General features: G+C 37.6%; 1 protein-coding gene across 1 annotated transcript in view; it reads right to left on the bottom strand.

Moving 5' to 3' along the window:
* MTHFD2L (methylenetetrahydrofolate dehydrogenase (NADP+ dependent) 2 like) overlaps positions 1–21,365 on the bottom strand; it is a 147,941-nt gene that overhangs the window by 31,857 nt on the left and 94,719 nt on the right. The window contains exon 7 of the mRNA XM_043448193.1: positions 850–975. Within this exon, the coding sequence (XP_043304128.1) occupies positions 850–975 (126 nt within the window). The remainder of the gene's footprint in view (positions 1–849; positions 976–21,365) is intronic.

The following is a 21,365-nucleotide window of genomic DNA, read 5'->3' as shown; positions in this document are numbered from 1 at the left end:
AACACAAGTGAGGGATAACGACTTGAATTATCCAGGGAACTATTTAGATCTGAAATATAGTGAAGGCTAGCAAACACATCTCAAGATGCCTTCTGGCTCTGAGAATGAATGGCTGAGTATGAAGCATGGATGATGAAGGACAGAGATACGCTCCCAACAGTCAAAACAATGCTCACTAAGAAAACTGCACTACAAGGAATTTAATCTTAAAACTAAATATTAATGATGTTATTATATTTTTCTCCCAAGAAGGAAGAGGAGGAAAAGAAGGACAGAAGGAAAGAAAGAAGGAAGGTAGGAAGGAAAGGAGTCAGGCAGAAGGAAGGAAATATGTGAGTGTCATTAAACTCTTTTCCATCAGAGGAAAGATTAATGTAATGATTAATAATAATCATCAGGGCTTCCCTGATGCTCTAGTGGTTAAGAATCTGCCTGCCAATGTAGGGGACACAGGTTCAAACCCTGGTCTAGGAAGATCCCACGTGCTGTGAAGCAACTAGGCCCATGTGCCACAACTACTGAGCCAGGGCTCTACAGCCTGTTTAGCTGCAACTGCTGAACCCATGAGCTGCAACTACTGAAGCCTGCAAGCCTAGAATCCCTGCTCCACAAGAGAAACCACTGCAATGAGAAGCCTGTGCAACACAATGAAGAGTAACCCCTGCTCACTGCAACTAGAGAAAAGTCTGTGAAGCAACAAAGATCCAGCACAGCCAAAATAAATAATCTTAAAAAAAATTATAAAAAGTAATGCCCCAATCAAATAGAAAATCTCTCTTTCAACTATCAAAACATGCAAAGTTGAACCTCTGTTTTTCTTCACTCGTCAAAAAAGATGCAGTTTATTACCTTCAAAGTCCACATCTCCAACGAGTTTTGTCTTTCTTGTGACTGGGTCATGGATATAGTTGATACCAACATCAATTACAGCGGCACCTTCCTTGACCATATCAGATGTGATCAACTTTGGGATACCTAGAAGGAAAACAGAGTTGTAAAACACTGGAAAATACTTAAACTCTTACCTTGAGAATAACAAGGATTTATACATCTGGTATTTTTGTTGTCATGGAAAGGTAGCACATGAGGGTATCACAGGGTGAAATTCTGCTAGGGTTTACCCTTTCACCTTAGAGACTGCTTACAGACTTCAAATGGACCCAGCTTGAGCAGCCTCCTTTTGTATCTCATGTACTATAAATACCATGGGGCGATTATGGAGACAAAATAGGCTTCTGTTGAGGGTGAGTGCAGTGGAGTGAAAACAACTTGGAAGATGGAGGCAGAAACAAGGAAGTGAGGGAGGGAAGGAGGATAAAAAAGACAAAAAGTGAAGATGGTACTATTCATATTTCTCAGGGTTGTGGTAAACTGTAAAGTGATGTGAACAAAGTAGTATCTTATCATTTCCAAACATGAAAGACTATCCTGCTTTGATTTTTTCTTGGTTTCTTTGATCATCACATCTGTATATAACATGGAATGGTAAGAAACAGTACATTCTACCTAGTGTTTCTCCATTTGAATTTGAAAGATAGCTCTACAGAAATGTGATGTCACCATCTATTTTTTGTAACTCTTTTCAAATTTTATTTCAGATGCAACAGTGCCAGCTAACAACGGCTAGTGCTGCCTTTTTTTTTTTTTGCTATGAGTTAACAAATCATCCCTAAACTCAGTGTCTTAAACCAACAACTTATTTTTATTTTCCACAGTTGTGTGAGTTGACTGAGCTCAGCTGGATGGATCTTCCTGGGGGTCTTTCATATAAATGGAGTCAGTGGCTGCAGTTGGAGGCATCTCAACCTGTGACATTACTGGTTGTCCAAGGTGCATTCACAGGCCTGCAGTTGAGCTCGTCTGGGGATGCTGACTGGAGCACATTGATGTGGCCTCTCCACGCAGCTCGGACTTCTCACAGCCCCGCAGCTGGCTTCCAGGAGTGCGTGTTCCAAGCGGCAGGAAATAGAAGGCACCTGTAGCTTGAGGATGGAACCTGGAAACTAGCACAGTGTTGCTTCTGTCATATTCTATTGGTCAGCCAGTGACAGAATCCACTTAGACTGAAAAGGAGGGGTGGAGATGCGACTTCCCAATGGGAGGAGAATCAAAGAATTTGTGTCCATCTTTATTCCATCAGAATGCCTCTGGATGACACTGTGTCTGGAATGTGATTTACTCATTTTCACACTACATCCCTTAACCAGAATAGGGTAATCTGTTTTGCATCATCAGAGGCTTTCTTCTATGATCTGAATATCCAGATGCTTTAAATGTCATCTTGTGACATATGATTTTTAGTGATAGTAAGAATTAAAAGGCTAAAAAGACAGTGCCAAGATAGATACAGCTAGCTGACAAGGTTCCTCAGCCACACCAATGATACAACGAAGATGGTTATCAATGCTTGAGAGAAATTTTTTCTCTTGCTTTCCTATCCTGTCCCAGAGAACTTCTCCCTTTTTATCAGTTCTAGCATAGATATCAAGTAATGCTCCAAATAAAGTCATAAAATCCTGTATATTCTTGGCAGCCAATAGAAAAAGAAACCATAAGTGATATGACAGCAGGAAATATTCTTAAAATTAAAATGACAATGAAATAGTTATTAAAATCCAGCTACTATGATTTTGGGAAAGATCCAGAGCTCCCTCTCAATTAGGACCATTCAATTCACTATCTCAATGAATATCAATTGGCAGTGGTCAAATACACAGTTTTCCAAATCGAGGGAAATGTGAGCTTGATTTTAATTCTCAGGAAAATTACAAAATGGAAAACAACTGAATACATGCTTTTTTTTTTTTTTGATGATGATGATGTTACATATTTCCATTGCAGAAAATGTCAAAAATATCTAAAAGTTTAAGCTGAAAACAAAAATCACTATAATCTTGCCATCCAAAGATAATAAATGTATTTTTATTGTATTTGTTTCTAGGATTTCAAAATGCTTCTTCATTAGGTATAAAGCCTATAAAAAGATATATAATTTTGTTTGTATTGTGCCTCATTGTTTATCTTTGAATTAAAATTAAACTGTAAGCATTTTCCTATTTCATCAATTATTTAAAATTTAAAAACCACATGAAATAATTTATTATGTAAATTACCATAGTAAGTTATTCATTCCTGCAGTCTTTTCAATACTTTGCTATCATAAATAATGCAGTGATGATCATTTGTGTTCATGAAACTATGACGATTTCTTATCTGCAGCAGCAAGTTTGACAGTTTTTCACTGAAGCCTTATGATGGGATTCAGTGAAACATGATGGAAAAACACGGGTTGAATAAAAGCTCTCAATGGTAGTCATGACTGGTTAAATAATACATTCTGAAACAGTTTATCAATGAATCTATAAGAAGGTCTTCCATGAAAAGTATCTTTCAGTGCCATTTTCAAATTTTGTGAGAACTTGGAAGAACACATTGGCATCACAATAGTTATTTTATCTTTGTCCTCCTCCAGGTCCATTTTCCACCCTTCTCTGCTCTACTTTATGGCAGGGATGGGACTGATTCTTCTAGAGGTCTTGTGTGTTTCCTCTCTCTCTTGGAACCCTGTCACAGCCATGAGAACAAATACAAGCCTCCCTCCTGGCAGATCCAAATCCTGTGGAAGAGAGCTGTGTTGTTTCAGGGAAGCCCTCCTAGACCAGTTATCTAGCCAACCACAGCTGAAGGCAGATGTTTGAACAAGCCAAGTCATGGTCAGAATATTTGAGCTAAGGTCACTATAATTGACTAGCTGAACCATGCTCATGAGAAATTTATTTTAAAGGGTGGTTGTTTAAATTGACTGAGTTTGGGGGTGTTTGGTTGTTTTTTAATACAGCAAAAGTTGCATAATACATATTAGCAAATGACAAAATTGGACAGAATAGCTAGTAGGTAGCTACTTTGGAATAGTGGACTATCAATAGCCATAAGAATTTGAAAGAGGTTCTGTATATCTGATCAGCTGGGTGTACTTGATTAAAAATTCACTAAAAACTCTTAGGTTGTTCCAAGACAAATAATGTCCAGATACAGGGATGTAATGTTTTCCACTGTATTTTCAGCAGAGTTTCTCTGAAAATGTTGGTTGTATTCTGGAGGCTGATCTTAAGAAGAATGATGAGAATGGATCTGGAAATCATGTCATATGGAACAAGTGCTATCAAACTAGTTGGTTCAACTGTTTACCCATCAGGTTGTGACAAGAAGAAAAAGTTTATGCCACAATTTAAATCAACTATATCAGTCAACATGCTTTTAAATTCAGCTAGCTTTAGTTTTTCATAGAAAGAATTTTTCAATGATGATAGCAATATGTTGATTTCTTTTTTTTAATTTTGGCAGTGCTGGGTCTTCTTGCAGTGTGCAGACACTGTGTTGTAGCACGTGGGCTATGTGTTGCAGCATATGCTGCAACTAGTTGTCCCATGACATGTAGGATCTTAGTTCCCTGATCAGGGATTGAACTCTTGTCCTCTGTATTGGCAGGCAGATTCTTAACCCCTGGACCATGAGGGAAGTCCCAGTATGCTGATTTATATTCTGCCACAGTTCTTTATGTTGATGTGGATCTATAACTTACAGTTCCCAAAGGGTAAGGAACAGCCATGGGTGAGTATTGGTCCATACATTGAATATCTCTGAAACAGGAATGGTTGAATAAACTCAAGTTGCCTTTCTTAGGGGGGAAAAAAACACCTAAAAAACTAAAAATAATCAAAACCCAATAATTGTGTCTTCAGTGTGTTAAACTGTATAGGGAGTTGATTTACTTTATATATTTTCAGAAGGAAGAATGAAGGGACAAGGAAGGGAATAGATTTTTAGCTCAATACAGAGGATATTTTAAGAATAATAAGCCACAAAGAGAAATACTGTCCTTATTCCCCATTAGAAATGTTCACAATAGGGCAAAGATGAGATTGAATTGGGAAAGTTAATGATGCTTTCAAATTTTATGATTTAAAGATTCTCTTTTGTCTAATTAAAATAATTTTTTTCTTTCTTCTCTCAAGTAATTCATTTCTGAACCCTTGCAGACTTCTGACCCTGTCATTCTGCTAAACAAAAGAAAGAAATAATACAAATTGTACTTAACAGTTGAAATGATAACAAATAGGCATATATGATACCTACTTCAGATATGTTAAATAACTTGTCCACTGACATTGTTGTCTTGTAGAAACAAATGACTGGAAGTAAAGTTGTTCATTAATTGTACCTTAAAAGACACTGAAAAGAAATTTCTTAGACATGAGGTATTTGGTTCCCCAAATAAACAAATGCAATGTATTTAAATTAAATTATTATCATTTGATAAAGTGGCATATTAAAAACTAAACATTTGGAAAAGAATTTCAGTTTAGTTCAGTTCAGTCACTCAGTCGTGTCTGACTCTTTGCGACCCCATGGACTGATTTTAGATATTAGTCTAAAAAAAAAAGACTTTAGATACTAGTAGAATGTGAAGTCAGAAAAATTTTTTATTTGTTTTTTTGTTAAAGTTGAAAATGAACAGTAGTTTCAAGTGAACATTTCCTATGAGCCTTTTCTTTTTGATGTGATAGTTCCACAGAAACCTATCCTTAATTCTTTTTTTTTTTTTTTATTAGTTGGAGGCTAATTACTTCACATCATTTCAGTGGGTTTTGTCATACATTGATATGAATCAGCCATGGATTTACACGTATTCCCCATCCCGATCCCCCCTCCCACCTCCCTCTCCACCCGATTCCTCTGTGTCTTCCCAGTGCACCAGGCCCGAGCACTTGTCTCATGCATCCCACCTGGGCTGGGGATCTGTTTCACCATAGATAGTATACACGCTGTTCTTTTGAAATATCCCACCCTCACATTCTCCCACAGAGTTCAAAAGTCTGTTCTGTATTTCTGTGTCTCTTTTTCTGTTTTGCATATTGGGTTATCGTTACCATCTTCCTAAATTCCATATATATGTGTTAGTATGCTGTAATGTTCTTTATCTTTCTGGCTTACTTCACTCTGTATAATGGGCTCCAGCTTCATCCATCTTATTAGGACTGGTTCAAATGAATTCTTTTTAATGGCTGAGTAATATTCCATGGTGTATATGTACCACAGCTTCCTTATCCATTCATCTGCTGATGGGCATCTAGGTTGCTTCCATGTCGTGGCTATTATAAACAGTGCTGCGATGAACATTGGGGTGCACGTGTCTCTTTCAGATCTGGTTTCCTCAGTGTGTATGCCCAGAAGTGGGATTGCTGGGTCATATGCAAACTAGTACAGCCGCTATCCTTAATTCTTATATAATTTGAAGACTCAAGCATTATATGTGAGAACCAAAACCATCCACATACACATAACTTACTCTATACATTAACATAACTTTATTATTTCATTGTTTTTATCAATACAACTTTATTACTCTAGGGAACTCTTGCTCAGAAAGATAAAAGTTTTAAGCAATTTTATTGTCTCAAAAACACATCAAAAGACTTATTTTAATTAACATCAAACTGTTTGACATCTCAATAAATAGTATCAAAATTTTCAAGACCCTTGGAAATCCTTGCTTTAAATCCTCTCCTTGTTGTGTCTTCAATCCTAAACTTTTATATTATGATCTTTACCTAATCCTCCTGAAAATTTCTGATTAAGAGACTTGCCTTAAACAAACTTCATGTTTAATCTCTTGCAACCTCATGGACTGTAGCCCACCAGGCTCCTCTATCCATGGGATTCTTGAGGCAAGCATTCTGGAATGGGTTGCCATTTCCATCTCCAGGGGATCTTCCCCACCCAAGGATCAAACCCACATCTCCTGCATTGCAGGCAGATTCTTTACTATCTGAACCACCAGGGAAACCCCCAAAACAAACTTCAACATCTCCTAAATATTCCAACTTTGCTTCTACACCCTAAGATGTTACTAAGGTAAAGTAGCTCACTGGGGCTGGTCAGGGGGGGCGGTGGGGGGAGAGGCGGGGATTCCCGATTTGTGGAATTTGATGATTTCTGTGGTATAAGTATTCCTATCATGGCTGACTTCAAGTTACCAAGGTGATCCTTCTCAGGCTAACAGGAGTTAGGTTCAGCACACCACTGCCTCTAAGGGACTATCAAGATAGTGTTCTCCCATGCTTCTCTAACCTAAACTCAGATTTGTCTTATTGATGGATTGTTTGGATGCCATCTGGGGGAAACCAGTGTTCAACAATACTGGGGATCTGTGAAAATCTAATCAAGAACTTCTCTTGGCCATGGTCCAGGACCTCAAGTTGGAACCATGGTTGCCTCTTTGGCCCTTTGAGCCTCTTGCTGGTACAGGAAGCTGTTGGCCTCTGTGACTGGGATGATGAGGTAAGTCTTGCATTGAGTCCCAACTCTGATTTCTTTTCTTTAAAGGTCCCCAAATGCTGAGTTTATTTTGTCTTCTTTAAATAAGAAACTCATTTTAGAAATCCTTTGATTATATGTTCAGTTAAATAACTTTTATCTTTGGTGGAAGTCAGTGCTATTACTTACAACACAACTTGTCTCTATTGCTGTCATCTTTTGTTGTATATCTACAAAGGAAGAGTTCACAGTGAGGGGATGTGGGTAAGGTAGATAAATCCATTACTCAAACTGACCCTGAGGACTAAAAAGTTCAGAAAGTATCTTTTGAATTTTGGAAAATCCTGCGGATGTTTTGCCTCAGCTCACTTGTTTCCCTGGCTAAGATGGTAAAAAAAATCTGCCTGCAGTGCAGGAGACCTGGGTTTGATCCCTGGGTCAGGAATATCCTCTCGAGAAGGGAATGGCTACCCACTCCAGTGTTCTTGTCTGGAGAATTCCATAGACAGAGGAGCCTGGCAGGCTTACAGCCCATTGGTCCACAAAAGGTTGGATACAACTGAAGTGATTTAGCACTAGCACAGCATCCCAAATATCCAATGTTCTGCATTTTTTATTTTTTTTATGTTTCTGAGGGAATATCTAAGGCATTTAGATTCCAAAATTGTTCCCTTAAAATGTCTTCACCAAGGCAAACAAAAAGTGAAAAACTAAAAATGGTCTCTCTTAGAGTCTTCCAAGTCTTAGTACAAATCAAATAGCTCTTTTATTATTTATCTTCCCCCAACTTAAGTTTCTCTACTTCCTTTGACTTGTTCCTTTTACCTCCTAACTGTCTAGAAAAATCTCCAAAGTGCAATTACTTCATAAAATTTACCACCCCTCCCCTCACCATCAGAAGCAGGGAAAATTGCATTGTTTTAAGGTCTGGTCTCATACTGAGCCAAAAAGCCAAGTGATAAAATTTGCAGAGGAATTAGAAATAGTTTTAGGAATCAATAATCCAGTAACCCCAAGTGTATATCAAATAGTACATATGTGTTCTGTTATGAAAGAGTCTAATGGAAAGATAGGATTCAAAGACCCCAATTTGCATAAGAAACCAGAAGAATTTAGAAAAGTTGTGTATATTAGACAAGGTCTTTTGGAAACTATACCCTCCTGTGAGCACAGATTGAATGCTAATCCCGTTTTATAAGCAAAGAAAGGAACCATCCATTGGAGAATTCAGAGACAAGTTCTTTAATACCTTTAGACAGTTTTCATAAGTAACTCCTGCTGCAAATGTAATGAGCTCTCTACTAACTTTTTGCCAATACCTTTAAGCCTGAAATAGAAAGTTTAATACACTAGAAACATTTAGAATTTAAACATCTATAATTTAAAACATTCTAGAAAAACTAGAATGGAATAATAGACCCATTGCCAGACATTCAGCACTTTACTGAGCATTTTTAAAAGAATATGAGAACAAAGGGAATAAGACTCAGATAAAACAATTAGACATTCCCTATGAGGAGGAAGGGGAGGAGGAAAAGGAATCAAATGCCCAATCTCTTATTTTATCCTTGAAAATTCACAAGGAGAATATCCTCATAATGTTAGAAGGCAACCTTTTGCTTGATCTGGGCACTACTTTATTAGTCTTAAACTGCTATTTAATTCAACATCTCCCTTGGAGAGATGGTGGTGGGTGTTTAAGAATACACAAACGTTCCACATGTCCTGGCTGCGAGCAGAGGTGCAGTCTTGGCTCCTCAGTGACCCCACACGTGCGAATTTGATCGGGACAGATGTATGCTCAAAGTGGAATCATTAACAAATTAAGTGATTTCTTGATAGTCTCTTTCCTGAAAACTCTGAGGACTTCCTATTCGTAATGAGGTCGCAACTAATTGGCATATTAACTTAGACTTACTGTGTCTAAATCAAGTCCAAATTGAAGATCTCAAAGAAATGCTAGAGTTTTTGTGGGTAACACTTCTATAATACTGGCGGCATTAATAGGACTGAACCTCTAGCTAAACCTCTATCTAGTGAGAAAAGCACATTTGTTGAGACGTTCTTAAGTTTCAGTGAGTTTCACCTGGGGAGCTTGTTAGACTGCCTGTGTCCTGAGTCAGCAGGCCAGATATGGCCCAGGACTCTGCATTTTAACACTTCTCCAGGCGACTCTGGTACATAATATTCTCTTAAAGCACTAGCTAAAGACAGACCAAAACTAACAGAAAATGGACTGGTTCTTAAAACTCTTGTCCTTCTAGGTAAAAACACCAATGGGTTGAGGATATAGAATCATTCAGAATCTTAGATCCATAAATAGAATATTCATTCCCCAGTTCCCTGTAGTAGCAGCCTCAAATTCTGTTTTATCCTTGTGCCTCCTGAGAGAATATATTTAGTTTAAATCTGTATTTTGTTTCCTTTAGTGTCCTTTCTTTACTGTTAATTATAATTGACTATTATGATTTCTTTTAGATCATAATAATCAATACTTATTGGCCTTCTTCTGGAAATATCAACAATATACATATCTGGGCTATTGTTATACCCAGGAGTTTACTAAGTCATCCTCATACTTTTTCAAAATCCTCTATCAGGACCTAAAGAATCTGAAATTTTTCTGTAATTCTTATCATTCAAAGGAAGATTTGCAGAAGAACATATATTTTAGAAGATGTGAATCAGACACTGAATTTTAAGTTTCTAAAAATTCAAAATACTTTTAGGCTATGCTGGCCTATCAGCAGATGTATTCCTCAAGTAAATAGGTAATAAGAAACATTACAAGTACAATAAAATAGCTGTTAGATTTTATATAAATATTTGTTATTGCAAACTCCCTCCTTTATAGTTAGCAATTTTCAAAACTCTCATATCAGTTCTTTAAATTCCTAATAAAACATATCAACTCTATATTCTAAGATATTCAGTTACATGAAATTTCATTGTTGCACACTTATAATATCATCAACATTTCCAGCTTTAACCCTGCAGAGCAAAAACAGTCTTCAGAAAGAACACAGCTGGAAGAATCACCCTACCTGATTTCAGGCCACACCACAAAGCTACAGTAATCAAAACAGCCTGGTATTGACACAAAAACAGACACACGGATCAATGAACAGATTAGAGAGCCCAGAAATAAACCCATGCCCTTATGGTCTATTAATCTATGGCAAAGGAGGCAAGGATATATAACGGAGAAAAGACAGTTTCCTCAATAAATGGTGCTGGTAAAACTGGACAGCTCCACATAAGAGAATGAAATCAGAACATTCTCTAACACCATATATCACAATAAACTCAAAATGAATTAAAGACTTCAGTAAAAACAACAACAACAACTTATTAAAGACCTAAATTTAAGACCAAAAACCATAAAACTCCTAGAGGAAAACGTAGGCAGAACACTCTGACATAAATTGTAGCAATATTGTTTGGATCTGTCTTCTAAAGCGAAGTAAATAAAAGCAAAAATAAACAAAAGGGACCTAATTAAACCCAAAATATTTTGCACAGTAAAGGAAACCATTGACCAAAAAAAAAAAAAAACAACCTACTCAATGGAAGAAAATATTTACAAATGATATCACTGACAAGGAGTTAATATCCAACATACATTAAAAAGCTCATATTAATACAACTCAACATAAAAAAAAAACAATTAAAAAGTGGGCAGAAAACCTGAATATACATTTTTCCAAAGGGACATGTAGATAGTAGACAACAGGCACATGAAAAGATGCTCAACGTCACTAAATGTTAAGGAAATGCAAATCGAAACTACAGTGAGATATCACCTCACACCTGTCAGAATGGCTATCATAAAATGAACACAGATAACAAATTATTGGCAAGGATGTGTAGAAAAGGGAATTTTGTACATTGTTTGTGGGAATGTAATTGATGCAACCACTGGGGAAACAGAATGGAAGTTTTAAAAAAAATTAAAAATAGAACCAGCAATTATACTCCTGGGTATATATCTGAAAAAAACAAAAATACCAGTTTGAAAGGATAACACAACCCAATGTTTATAGCAAAATTATTTACAATTGTCAAGATATGAAAGCAACATAAGTGTCTACCAACAGGTGAATGGATAAAGAAGATGTGATACACACACACACACACATACACACACACACACACACACACACACTGGAATAATACTCAGCCATAAAAAAGAATGAAATTTTGTCATTTATAGTAATATGGATGGGTTTGGAGGGTATTATGCTAAGTGAGATACTTCAAAAGGGTAAGACAAATACTGTATGATACTGCATTTTTGTGTGAAATCTAAAAAATACAACAAACTTGTGAATACAACAAAAAGAAAGCAGAAATAAATATAGAGAACAAACTAGTGGTTACCAGTGAGGAGAAGGAAGGGGGAGGGACACTATAGGGGTAGGAGAGTAAGAGGTACAAACTGTGATGTAGAAAATAAGCTACAGGGATATATTGTACAGCAGAGAGAAAATAACCAATATTTTATAATAACAATAAATGGGGTGTAACCTTTAAAAATAAATTAATTTTTAAAAAATTCTAAAAGACAGAAATATAGATCAATGGAACAGAACAGAAAGCCCAGAGATAAATCCACATACCTACAGACACCTTATCTTCAACAAAGGAGGCAAGAATATACAATGGAAAAAAGACAGCCTCTTTAACAAGCGGTGCTGGGAAAACTGGTCAACCACTTGTAAAAGAATGAAACTAGAACACTTTCTAACACCATACACAAAAATAAACTCAAAATGGATTAAAGATCTAAATGTAAGACCAGAAACTATAAAACTCCTAGAGGAGAACATAGGCAAAACACTCTCTGACATAAATCACAGCAGGATCCTCTATGACCCACCTCCCAGAATATTGGAAATAAAAGCAAAACTAAACAAATGGGACCTAATGAAACTTAAAAGCTTTTGCACAACAAAGGAAACTATAAGCAAGGTGAAAAGACAGCCCTCAGAATGGGAGAAAATAATAGCAAATGAAGAAACAGACAAAGGATTAATCTCAAAAATATACAAGCAACTCCTGCAGCTCAATTCCAGAAAAATAAATGACCCAATCAAAAAATGGGCCAAAGAACTAAACAGACATTTCTCCAAAGAAGACATACAGATGGCTAACAAACACATGAAAAGATGCTCAACATCACTCATTATCAGAGAAATGCAAATCAAAACCACAATGAGGTACCATTACACGCCAGTCAGGATGGCTGCTATCCAAAAGTCTACAAGCAATAAATGCTGGAGAGGGTGTGGAGAAAAGGGAACCCTCTTACACTGTTGGTGGGAATGCAAACTAGTACAGCCGCTATGGAAAACAGTGTGGAGATTTCTTAAAAAACTGGAAATAGAACTGCCATATGACCCAGCAATCCCACTTCTGGGCATACACACTGAGGAAACCAGATCTGAAAGAGACACGTGCACCCCAATGTTCATCGCAGCACTGTTTATAATAGCCAGGACATGGAAGCAACCTAGATGCCCATCAGCAGATGAATGGATAAGGAAGCTGTGGTACATATACACCATGGAATATTACTCAGCCATTAAAAAGAATTCATTTGAATCAGTCCTAATGAGATGGATGAAACTGGAGCCCATTATACAGAGTGAAGTAAGCCAGAAAGATAAAGACCAATACAGTATACTAACACATATATTGGAATTTAAAAAGATGGTACGATACCCTATATGCAAAACAGAAAAAGAGACACAGATGTACAGAACAGAATTTTAGACTCTGTGGGAGGAGAGTGGTGGGATGTTCTGAAGAAATAGCTTTGAAACAAGTATATACTATCAAGGGTAAACAGATCAACCAGCCCAGGTTGGATGCATGAGACAAGTGCTCAGGGCTGGTGCACTGGGAAGACCAGAGGGATGGAGGGGGGGGGGGAGGCGGGAGGGGATCGGGATGGGGAACACATGTAAATCCATGGCTGATTCATGTCAATGTATGGCAAAAACCACTACAATATTGTAAAGTAATTAGCCTCCATCTAATAAAAAGAAATGGGGAAAAAATTAAGGAAATATAAAAAAAATTCTAACTTATAAATAAAATTACATACTAAAGACTGAGATAGATTTATGGAGGTAAGCTTATGATTTTTTTCCCCCAAGTGAATTAATCCATCTATGAAGTTACTTCTGACAGAAACAAAAGGTCTTTATGAATGCAAATTTCAAAAATAATTGGGATAATTATTTTAGAGTGAACTATTCTCATCAGCGGAGAAGGCAATGGCAACCCACTCCAGTACTCTTGCCTGGAAAATCCCATGGACAGAGGAGCTTGGTGGGCTGCGGCCCATGGGTCACTAGGAGTTGGACACGACTGAGCAACTTCACTTTCACTTTTCACTTCCATGCATTGGAGAAGGAAATGGCAAGCCGCTCCAGTATTCTTGCCTGGAGAATCCCAGGGACAGGGGAACCTGGTGGTCTGCCGTCTATGGGGTCGCACAGAGTCAGACACGACTGAAGTGACTTAGCAGCAGTAGCATTCTCATCAGAAAATTTAGTAAAATTTTGATTCATCTAAGATTTCTCTGTTGTGGGTGAAATCTCTTTTATTGATAGCAGACTAATCAATGGATGGTCTACACAGAATCACACTATTTCAAAGGTTATAAGTTTCTTATTAGGTTATTTCAAATCTGTTATTTTGTGATCCCTTATATGACAAATATGAAATAAACAACCAATGCTGTTTTAGCAAAATATACTGGATAAATATAGCATTTAGAAAAACAACAGCATTATTTAAAGTATAAACAGGACATGATTCTACACCCTAGGAGCTGTTTATTTTTATATGAAGGTAAAACCAACACTTCTTGAGTAAGTGAAGGCCATATCCTAGAACCCCAACTAGGTATTTTTACATGATTTCACATGGTTATTTGATAATCTCAGAATTTAGTTCGCAAGAATTTTTTTTAAAGTAATCTTTTCCCTATGAATCCTCCTGTCACAGTCATCTTTCTTTATGAAATGGCTCAGTCAAGGCATCCTGATAAAAGGAAGCACCATATTTACACATCAATTTAATTAGTAGAGTTCAAAGGGCTGTGCGAACATTATCTAATTAAACTTCACAACAATTCAGTGAAGCAAGAGAAGGTTACCCATTATCCTCATTCACAGAAGAGAGATTTTGAGGTGCTGAGAGGCTAATTGATTTCTTGGTTTCACAATGATGAGTCAGAAGTGAGACTGGGAACAAAACCAGAATTCTTATTCAAATATAAAAGTAGCACCGTGGAAATGCTTATTCAGATGCATCACTCCTTCAGCTGGAAGTTGTCCTACTACATAAATAACAAGAGCAATTGCAATGGAATTTGTGTGAATGTATATGGTTCTGTCTAGATTAGAAAAAACTATGTTCAACAGTATTTGCTTTGGAGACAGCAGTATGATGGCTAAATGCATCCTAGCTAAATAGAGACTATATTAGTAGTGAGAGTACTTCAGTGTCTTCCCCAGAGTCCTCCTGTTACTTCTAGGGATCCCCAAGAAGTGGATTATAAACCAGTAAATCAGTGACAATGACCACAGAACATGTCCTCTTTTTTCTCTTTTTCCCTGGCTTCTTTGATTCCTATCTGATACCTGTTTGACTATGATGCCTGTCAGGAGAGTAATGTCTATACCTAGGGCAATCTCTGGAGAAGACAATGGCACCCCACTCCAGGACTCTTGCCTGGAAAACCCCATGGGCGGAGGGGCCTGGTGGGCTGCAGTCCATGGGGTCTCAAAGAGCCAGACACGACTGAGTGACTTCACTTTCACTTTTCACTTTCATGCATTGGAGAAGGAAATGGCAACCACTCCAGTGTTCTTGCCTGGAGAATCCCAGGGATGGGGGAGCCTGGTGGGCTGCCGTCTATGGGGTCACACAGAGTCGGACACGACGGAAGTGACTTAGCAGCAGCAGCAGCAGCAGCAGAGCAATCTCTGGATACTTCTAAAGCTTCCAATCCTTGGGGTGCCAGACCAGCCTTGAATTCCTTACAGAGCTGAGGACCAGTAGGATTTTGCTCTGTTCCATACTTGATTCTCCAGGGATATGGAATCCCTTTGTTTTCAGAAACTCATAGAATTGCTCATGAGCAGTTATATCAGCTTTTGTTGTTGTTGTCCAGCTGCTCAGTCATGTCCGACTCTTTGTGACCATATGGACTGCAGCATGCCAGGCTTCCCTGTCCCTCACAATCTTCTGGAGCTTGCTCAAACTCATGTCTTGAGTTGGGGATGCCATCGAACTATCTGGTTCTCTGTCGTCCCCTTTCCTCCTGCCTTCAATCTTTTCCAGAATGATGGTCTTTTCTAAGACCTGATAATTGATATCAGCTTTTACCTTGAACCTTTTTGCTGCAAAGTCCAGTGGACCTCTTGGGGGGTGAGATGCATGTTTCTCTTTTCTCCCTCCCATTAACAAAACCATGTTCCTTTCAAATAGACACTGGTGCATTGGAGGCACGGGTGGAGGCTGGAGGACAATTGGGACAATAGGTTGTTCACTCAGTCGTGTCTGTTTGCGACCCCATGAACTGCAGCACGCCAGGTTTCCCTGTCATCATCATCTCCCAGAATTTACTCAAACTCATGTCCTTTAAGTCAGTGATGCCATCCCACCATCTCATCCTCTTTTGTCCCCTTCTCCTCCTGCCCTTAATCTTTCCCAGCATCAGTCTTTCCCAATGAGTCAGTTCATCACATCAGGTGGCCAAAATATTGGCACTTCAACTTCAGCGTCAGTCCTTCCAATGAAGATTCAGGGTTGATTTCCTTGAGGATGGACTGGTTGGATCTCTTTGCAGTCCAAGGGACTCTCAAGAGTCTTCTCCAGCACCACAGTTTGAAAGCATCAATTCAAAGGGCCTACATTTCCAATCTCCATGGGGTATACAGAGCACACAAATGGAATAAGAATAAAACACGTTTTCATCCTTTCTTTACAGGAAAAAATGTTTACCAAGCTCACATGTAAAATGATCAAAGCAAGGATAGATGTACTCACTGAAAAAAAAAAAGGTAGGATTGGGGGAGCACCAGCTCCTTAGGTTCCCAAGAGTTCAGTTTGAAAGCCAGGGAGTTCAGTTCCTTTTGCCTAAAAACATAGCTCCTGAAAGCCAGATAGTCTGAATAATGTATACACATGGGGCTGATGTTTTGGAAACACAAATTATTTTTTTCATAATTCTGTTATTTCCTTTGTACATAGTCTTAGACCTTCCCTTCTTCCATCTTGTTGCTTGCTGGTCTCAGCCTATTGATAACAATGCTGTGGCTGAACCTGCTCTTTTGGTTCTTAGGATTGTAAGATGCCATCAGCAATAACCATTAAGAAATTTTTTTAAAAAAGCTTATTGACACAGGAGCTGGAAATTACATGGCACACCTGGGGCACACAGTCAGTGAGGTCACAGGTAAAGCGAAAGAGAGTGAGAGAGAATGTAACTGGGGCTCTGCTTTTTACTGGGGCTCCGGGTGGGGGGATAGGATTGCCAAGGCTCACTTTTGTTTGTGAATTTAAAAGAAAAATGGGAGTTAACAGCACAGGGCGAGAGAATACATGCAGCTCAAATCATCAGTTAGCAAAATCAACCAATATCTCTAAAACAGAGGAGTCTGGAGGAGATGGGTAGCGTAGGTCGTTGTCTACTGGCTGGCAATGTGTTTATCCAGTGGCAATTTAGAATAGTTTCATAGGAATAGTACAGCATAATGTGTTGTTGTTGTTGTTTAGTCACTGAGTCACTGCAGACCACAAACTGCAATTCCTTGAGCCTGAATAAATCCATGTTTGCTGGAGAAATAACTGTCAGTCTCTTTGTTCTAGGTCAACATGACTTTGTGGTTCCTTTATGTAAGAAGTGGAGTCTTTTTTCCATGCTTTGAATCTGAGCCTTGCCATAGAAATCTGATCAATAGAATAAAGGAAAAATGACAGAGCACCAGGAAAAATCAAAGAAATAGTTGTTTTCTGTGTTTCATCCTTAAATGAATGGGAATAATTCTAGTATTTCAAAACTGAGGATTTTTTCTCTATTTATTTTTGACTGATAACATTCATTAGATTAAGCAAATTTTCTCCATTCCTAGGTCAGAATGACTGTTTTAAAAACTTGTTTCTTTGTTGTTGATTTATTAAATCACAAATAAGTGTTGACTATTATAAATAGCTTTTTCTACATCTTTTGAGGTTGTAAGAGTAATGGTGCATGTGTGCTAAGTTGCTTCAGTCCTGTCTGACTCTTTGTGACTCTATGGACTGTAGCCCACCAGGCTCCTCTGTCCATAGGATTCTCCAGGCAAGAATACTGGAGCGGGTTGCCATGCCCTCCTCCAGGGATCTTCCCGACCCAGGAATCGAACCCGTGTTGCTTATGCCTCCTGCATTGGCAGGCATTCTCTACCACGAGTGGCACCTGGAAAGCTGGGTAGTAATACAGTTTAAAGAATTCAATTTTTGGTAATATAGTTTTAAAAAAATCTGAATTCTTGCCTTATATTCTTTTAATACTGTGGTTTTATTTATTTATTTTTCAACTTAAAAAGGTTTTGTCTTTATTTTCGTGGACATCTATTTTCTCACATGATTATCCAGGCAAGAAATGTGTGTTTTACAATGAATGTTTTAGCTTGCACTCAAAAATCTGACTTTGACAGCAGGCATTTAAAAACTGTGGTGTCAGAGGGTCTTCAGAATATATATATATAAAAAATACTGTGGTTTTAAACTTACTAATATTCATAAGTAAAATTAGACAAAGTTTTTTTTATTCCCCTGTCACCTTTGTCGTGTTTTGGTATCAGTATTATGCGTGCATGCTTAATCTCTCAGTCGTGTCCGACTCTTTGTGACCCCAGGGACCTGCAGCCCACCAGGCTCCTCTGTCCATGGGGATTCTCCAGGCAAGAACATGGGAGTGGGTTGCCATGCCCTCCTCCAAGGGATCTTCCCAACCCAGGGATTGAACCAGGGTCTCCTGCATTGCAGGTGGATTCTTTATCAGCTGAGCTACCAGGGAAGCCCCATCAGTGATCTTATAAATTAAATTGGGTAAAGTTTCTTCTCCCTCTTTGTCCCCTTTCCCCACCTTCTCCACCTCCTCCTCTTCCTTTCTTCTCTTTCCATACTAAGTTTATATAAGACATAATTATTTATTCTTTAAAGAATTAAAAGTTCTTTCTGAAATTATCTCCAGACCATCTAGTACTTATTATTTTAATGTGAAGAACTGTTTACCAATTCAATTTATTTTGTATTTAGTAGCTTTAATCAGATTTTCTCTGTCTTGGGAGAATTTTGGTCATTCCCACCTCCCCTCTCCAGTTTTTTAAATTTTATTTTATTTTACTTATTTATTTCTGGCAGTGCCACAGAGCTAGTAGGATCTTGGTTCCCCAACCAGGGATCAAACCTGGGCCCACAGTAGTGAAAGCACTGAATCTTAACCACTGAATCACCAGGGATTCCATTCTCTGGTTTTAACATGCTATCCAGGTTTTAAGTATCAATCTAGGTTTTAAAATTTAATGGCATAAGATTATATAATTTTAAAATGTCCCACTGTCTCAGTTACATTTTCTGATTTTACTTTTTCTGCCCTCTCTCTTTTTTCTTTCCCTAATTTTGATCCTAATAACTACTTTACATACACCAATGAAAATTTTGGTGTATTCTAATACAGATTGTAAATTTACCCTATTGAAAATATGAGCTCTATCAAATGATTCATACCATTAATTGAGATATTCCAAATTTTAATTATAGAATTTAAAGATTAGATGTGTATACAGCTTGTGATATTTCATATTTAATTTTTCTTACATAAAGCTACATTTCAATAAATTATGGTTTATAATAAATGGATGTAAGTGCAATAAAACCTGCAGGGTTTGGTATTCCACTCATTGAATACTTATATTTGAAATTTCCAATTGCTTTTGAATAAAATGCAAACAAAATTTAGATGATTCATCTACAGAATTTCAACTCCACTCTAGTACACTTAGTTTGCTCACTAAAAAATTAAAATTTCAAAATTTATATAACACCTATGATGAGCAAATAGAAATACATAGATAGCTGTACATATGTATATGCATATTTTTAAAACTTGTAAATTTGGACAACCACTGTTCTGCTTCAATTGGCAGAATATCTCATCTTAATTGGAAAAAATTCTGAGTTATGTATGTACCACAATTAACCCCAAGGAATTTCTGTGCATATCATTTTTTTCTTAGACACTTCAATGATGTATAATTCACCCATTTAAATTCTACAATTCAGTGGTTTTTAGTATTCATCACCAGTCACAAAATTGTGTGTTTATCACCATAATCAATTTTTTACCATTTTCATCATCCTTTTATCCATTAGCAGTCACTCCCCAATTCTCCCTGCCTCCCCAGTCCCAATTACTAATCTGCTTCTATCTCTATGGATTTGTCTATTCAGGTTATTTTATATAAAGGGAATCATACTATGGCGTTATATTTGTGTATTAGTTTTGTGTGGGGTCATGTGTTCTTTTCCTTAGGGTATATATCTAGGAGTGGAATTATGGAGTCATAAGGGAACTCCCTATTTAACATTGTGGACAGCCAGATAATTTCCTAAACCATTTTATACTTAAATGAGAAATGTATTTAGATTCCAATTTTTACTTTCTTGTAAACACTTACTATTATCTGAAATTTTGATAGTGACCTTGGTGGGTATGAAGTGTTATCTCATTTGGTTTTGGTTTGCATTTCCCTAATGATAATGATAGTGAGCATCTTTTCATGTGATTTTATTGACTATTTATTTAACTTCTTGGAAGCACCTCTGTTCAGATCATTTGTCCATGTTTGAATTAGATTATTTTTTTTTCATTGATGAACTGTAAGAGTTCTTTGTTTATTTTGGGTATAAATCCCTTATCAGATATTTGATTTGCAAATATTTTCTCTCATTCTTTGGGTTGTCTTTTTGTTATCTTGATGATAACCTTTGAGGATTAAAGTTTTTAAAAACATTTTATGAAATTCAATTTATCCTTTTTTTTTCTTTTGTTGATTGTGTTTTTGGTGTAATAGTTAAGAAGAATCTGCCTATCCCAAAGCTGTGAAGATTTACTGCAATATTTTCTTCAAAGAGTTTTATAACTTTAGCTCTTATGTTTGGTCTCTGATCCATCTTGAGTTAATTTTATGTATAGTATGAGAAAGCAGTCCAACTTCATTCTTTTGCCCATGTGGACATCCAGTTGTTCTAGAACTATTGGTTTAAAAGACTTAAACCATGGAGATTGCCAATATCCCTTACGTGTTCTACAGCTTCAGTGAAATTGTCAAAATTCCAACAGACTTTTTTCAGAAGTTGACAACTTAATCCTAAAAATCATATGGAAAATTATGAAGCATGAGATGAATGAATATGGGACCTCTTTCCTTGTATTTATGTGATCTTTCCATTCAGTTCAGTTCAGTTGCTCAGTCGTGTCCGACTCTTTGTGACCCCATGGACTGCAGCACGCCAGGCCTCCCTGTCCATCACCAACTTCCGGAGTTTACTCAAACTCATGTCCGTGGAGTCGGTGACGCCATCCAACCATCTCATCCTCTGTTGTCCCCTTCTCCTCCTGCCTTCAATCTTTCCCAGCATCAGGGTCTTTTCCAAAGAGTCAGCTCTTCGCATCAGGTGGCCAAAGTACTGGAGTTTCAGCTTCAACATCAGTCCTTCCAATGAATATTCAGGACTGATTTCCTTTAGTATGGACTGGTTGGATCTCCTCGCAGTCCAAGGGACTCTCAAGAGTCTTCTCCAACACCACAGTTCAAAAGCATCAATTCTTCGGTGCTCAGCTTTCCTTATAGTTCAACTCTCACATCCATATGTGACTACTGGAAAAACCATAGCTTCGACTGCTGCTGCTGCTGCTAAGTCGCTTCAGTCGTGTCCGACTCTGTGCGACCCCATAGATGGCAGCCCATCAGGCTCCCCCA

The sequence above is a fragment of the Cervus canadensis genome, chromosome 26, assembly GCF_019320065.1.
Source record: "Cervus canadensis isolate Bull #8, Minnesota chromosome 26, ASM1932006v1, whole genome shotgun sequence".
NCBI classification, from domain to species: Eukaryota; Metazoa; Chordata; class Mammalia; order Artiodactyla; family Cervidae; genus Cervus; species Cervus canadensis.
The sequence above is the reverse complement of the archived record's forward strand: the minus strand, read 5'-3'. Positions and strand labels throughout refer to the sequence as shown.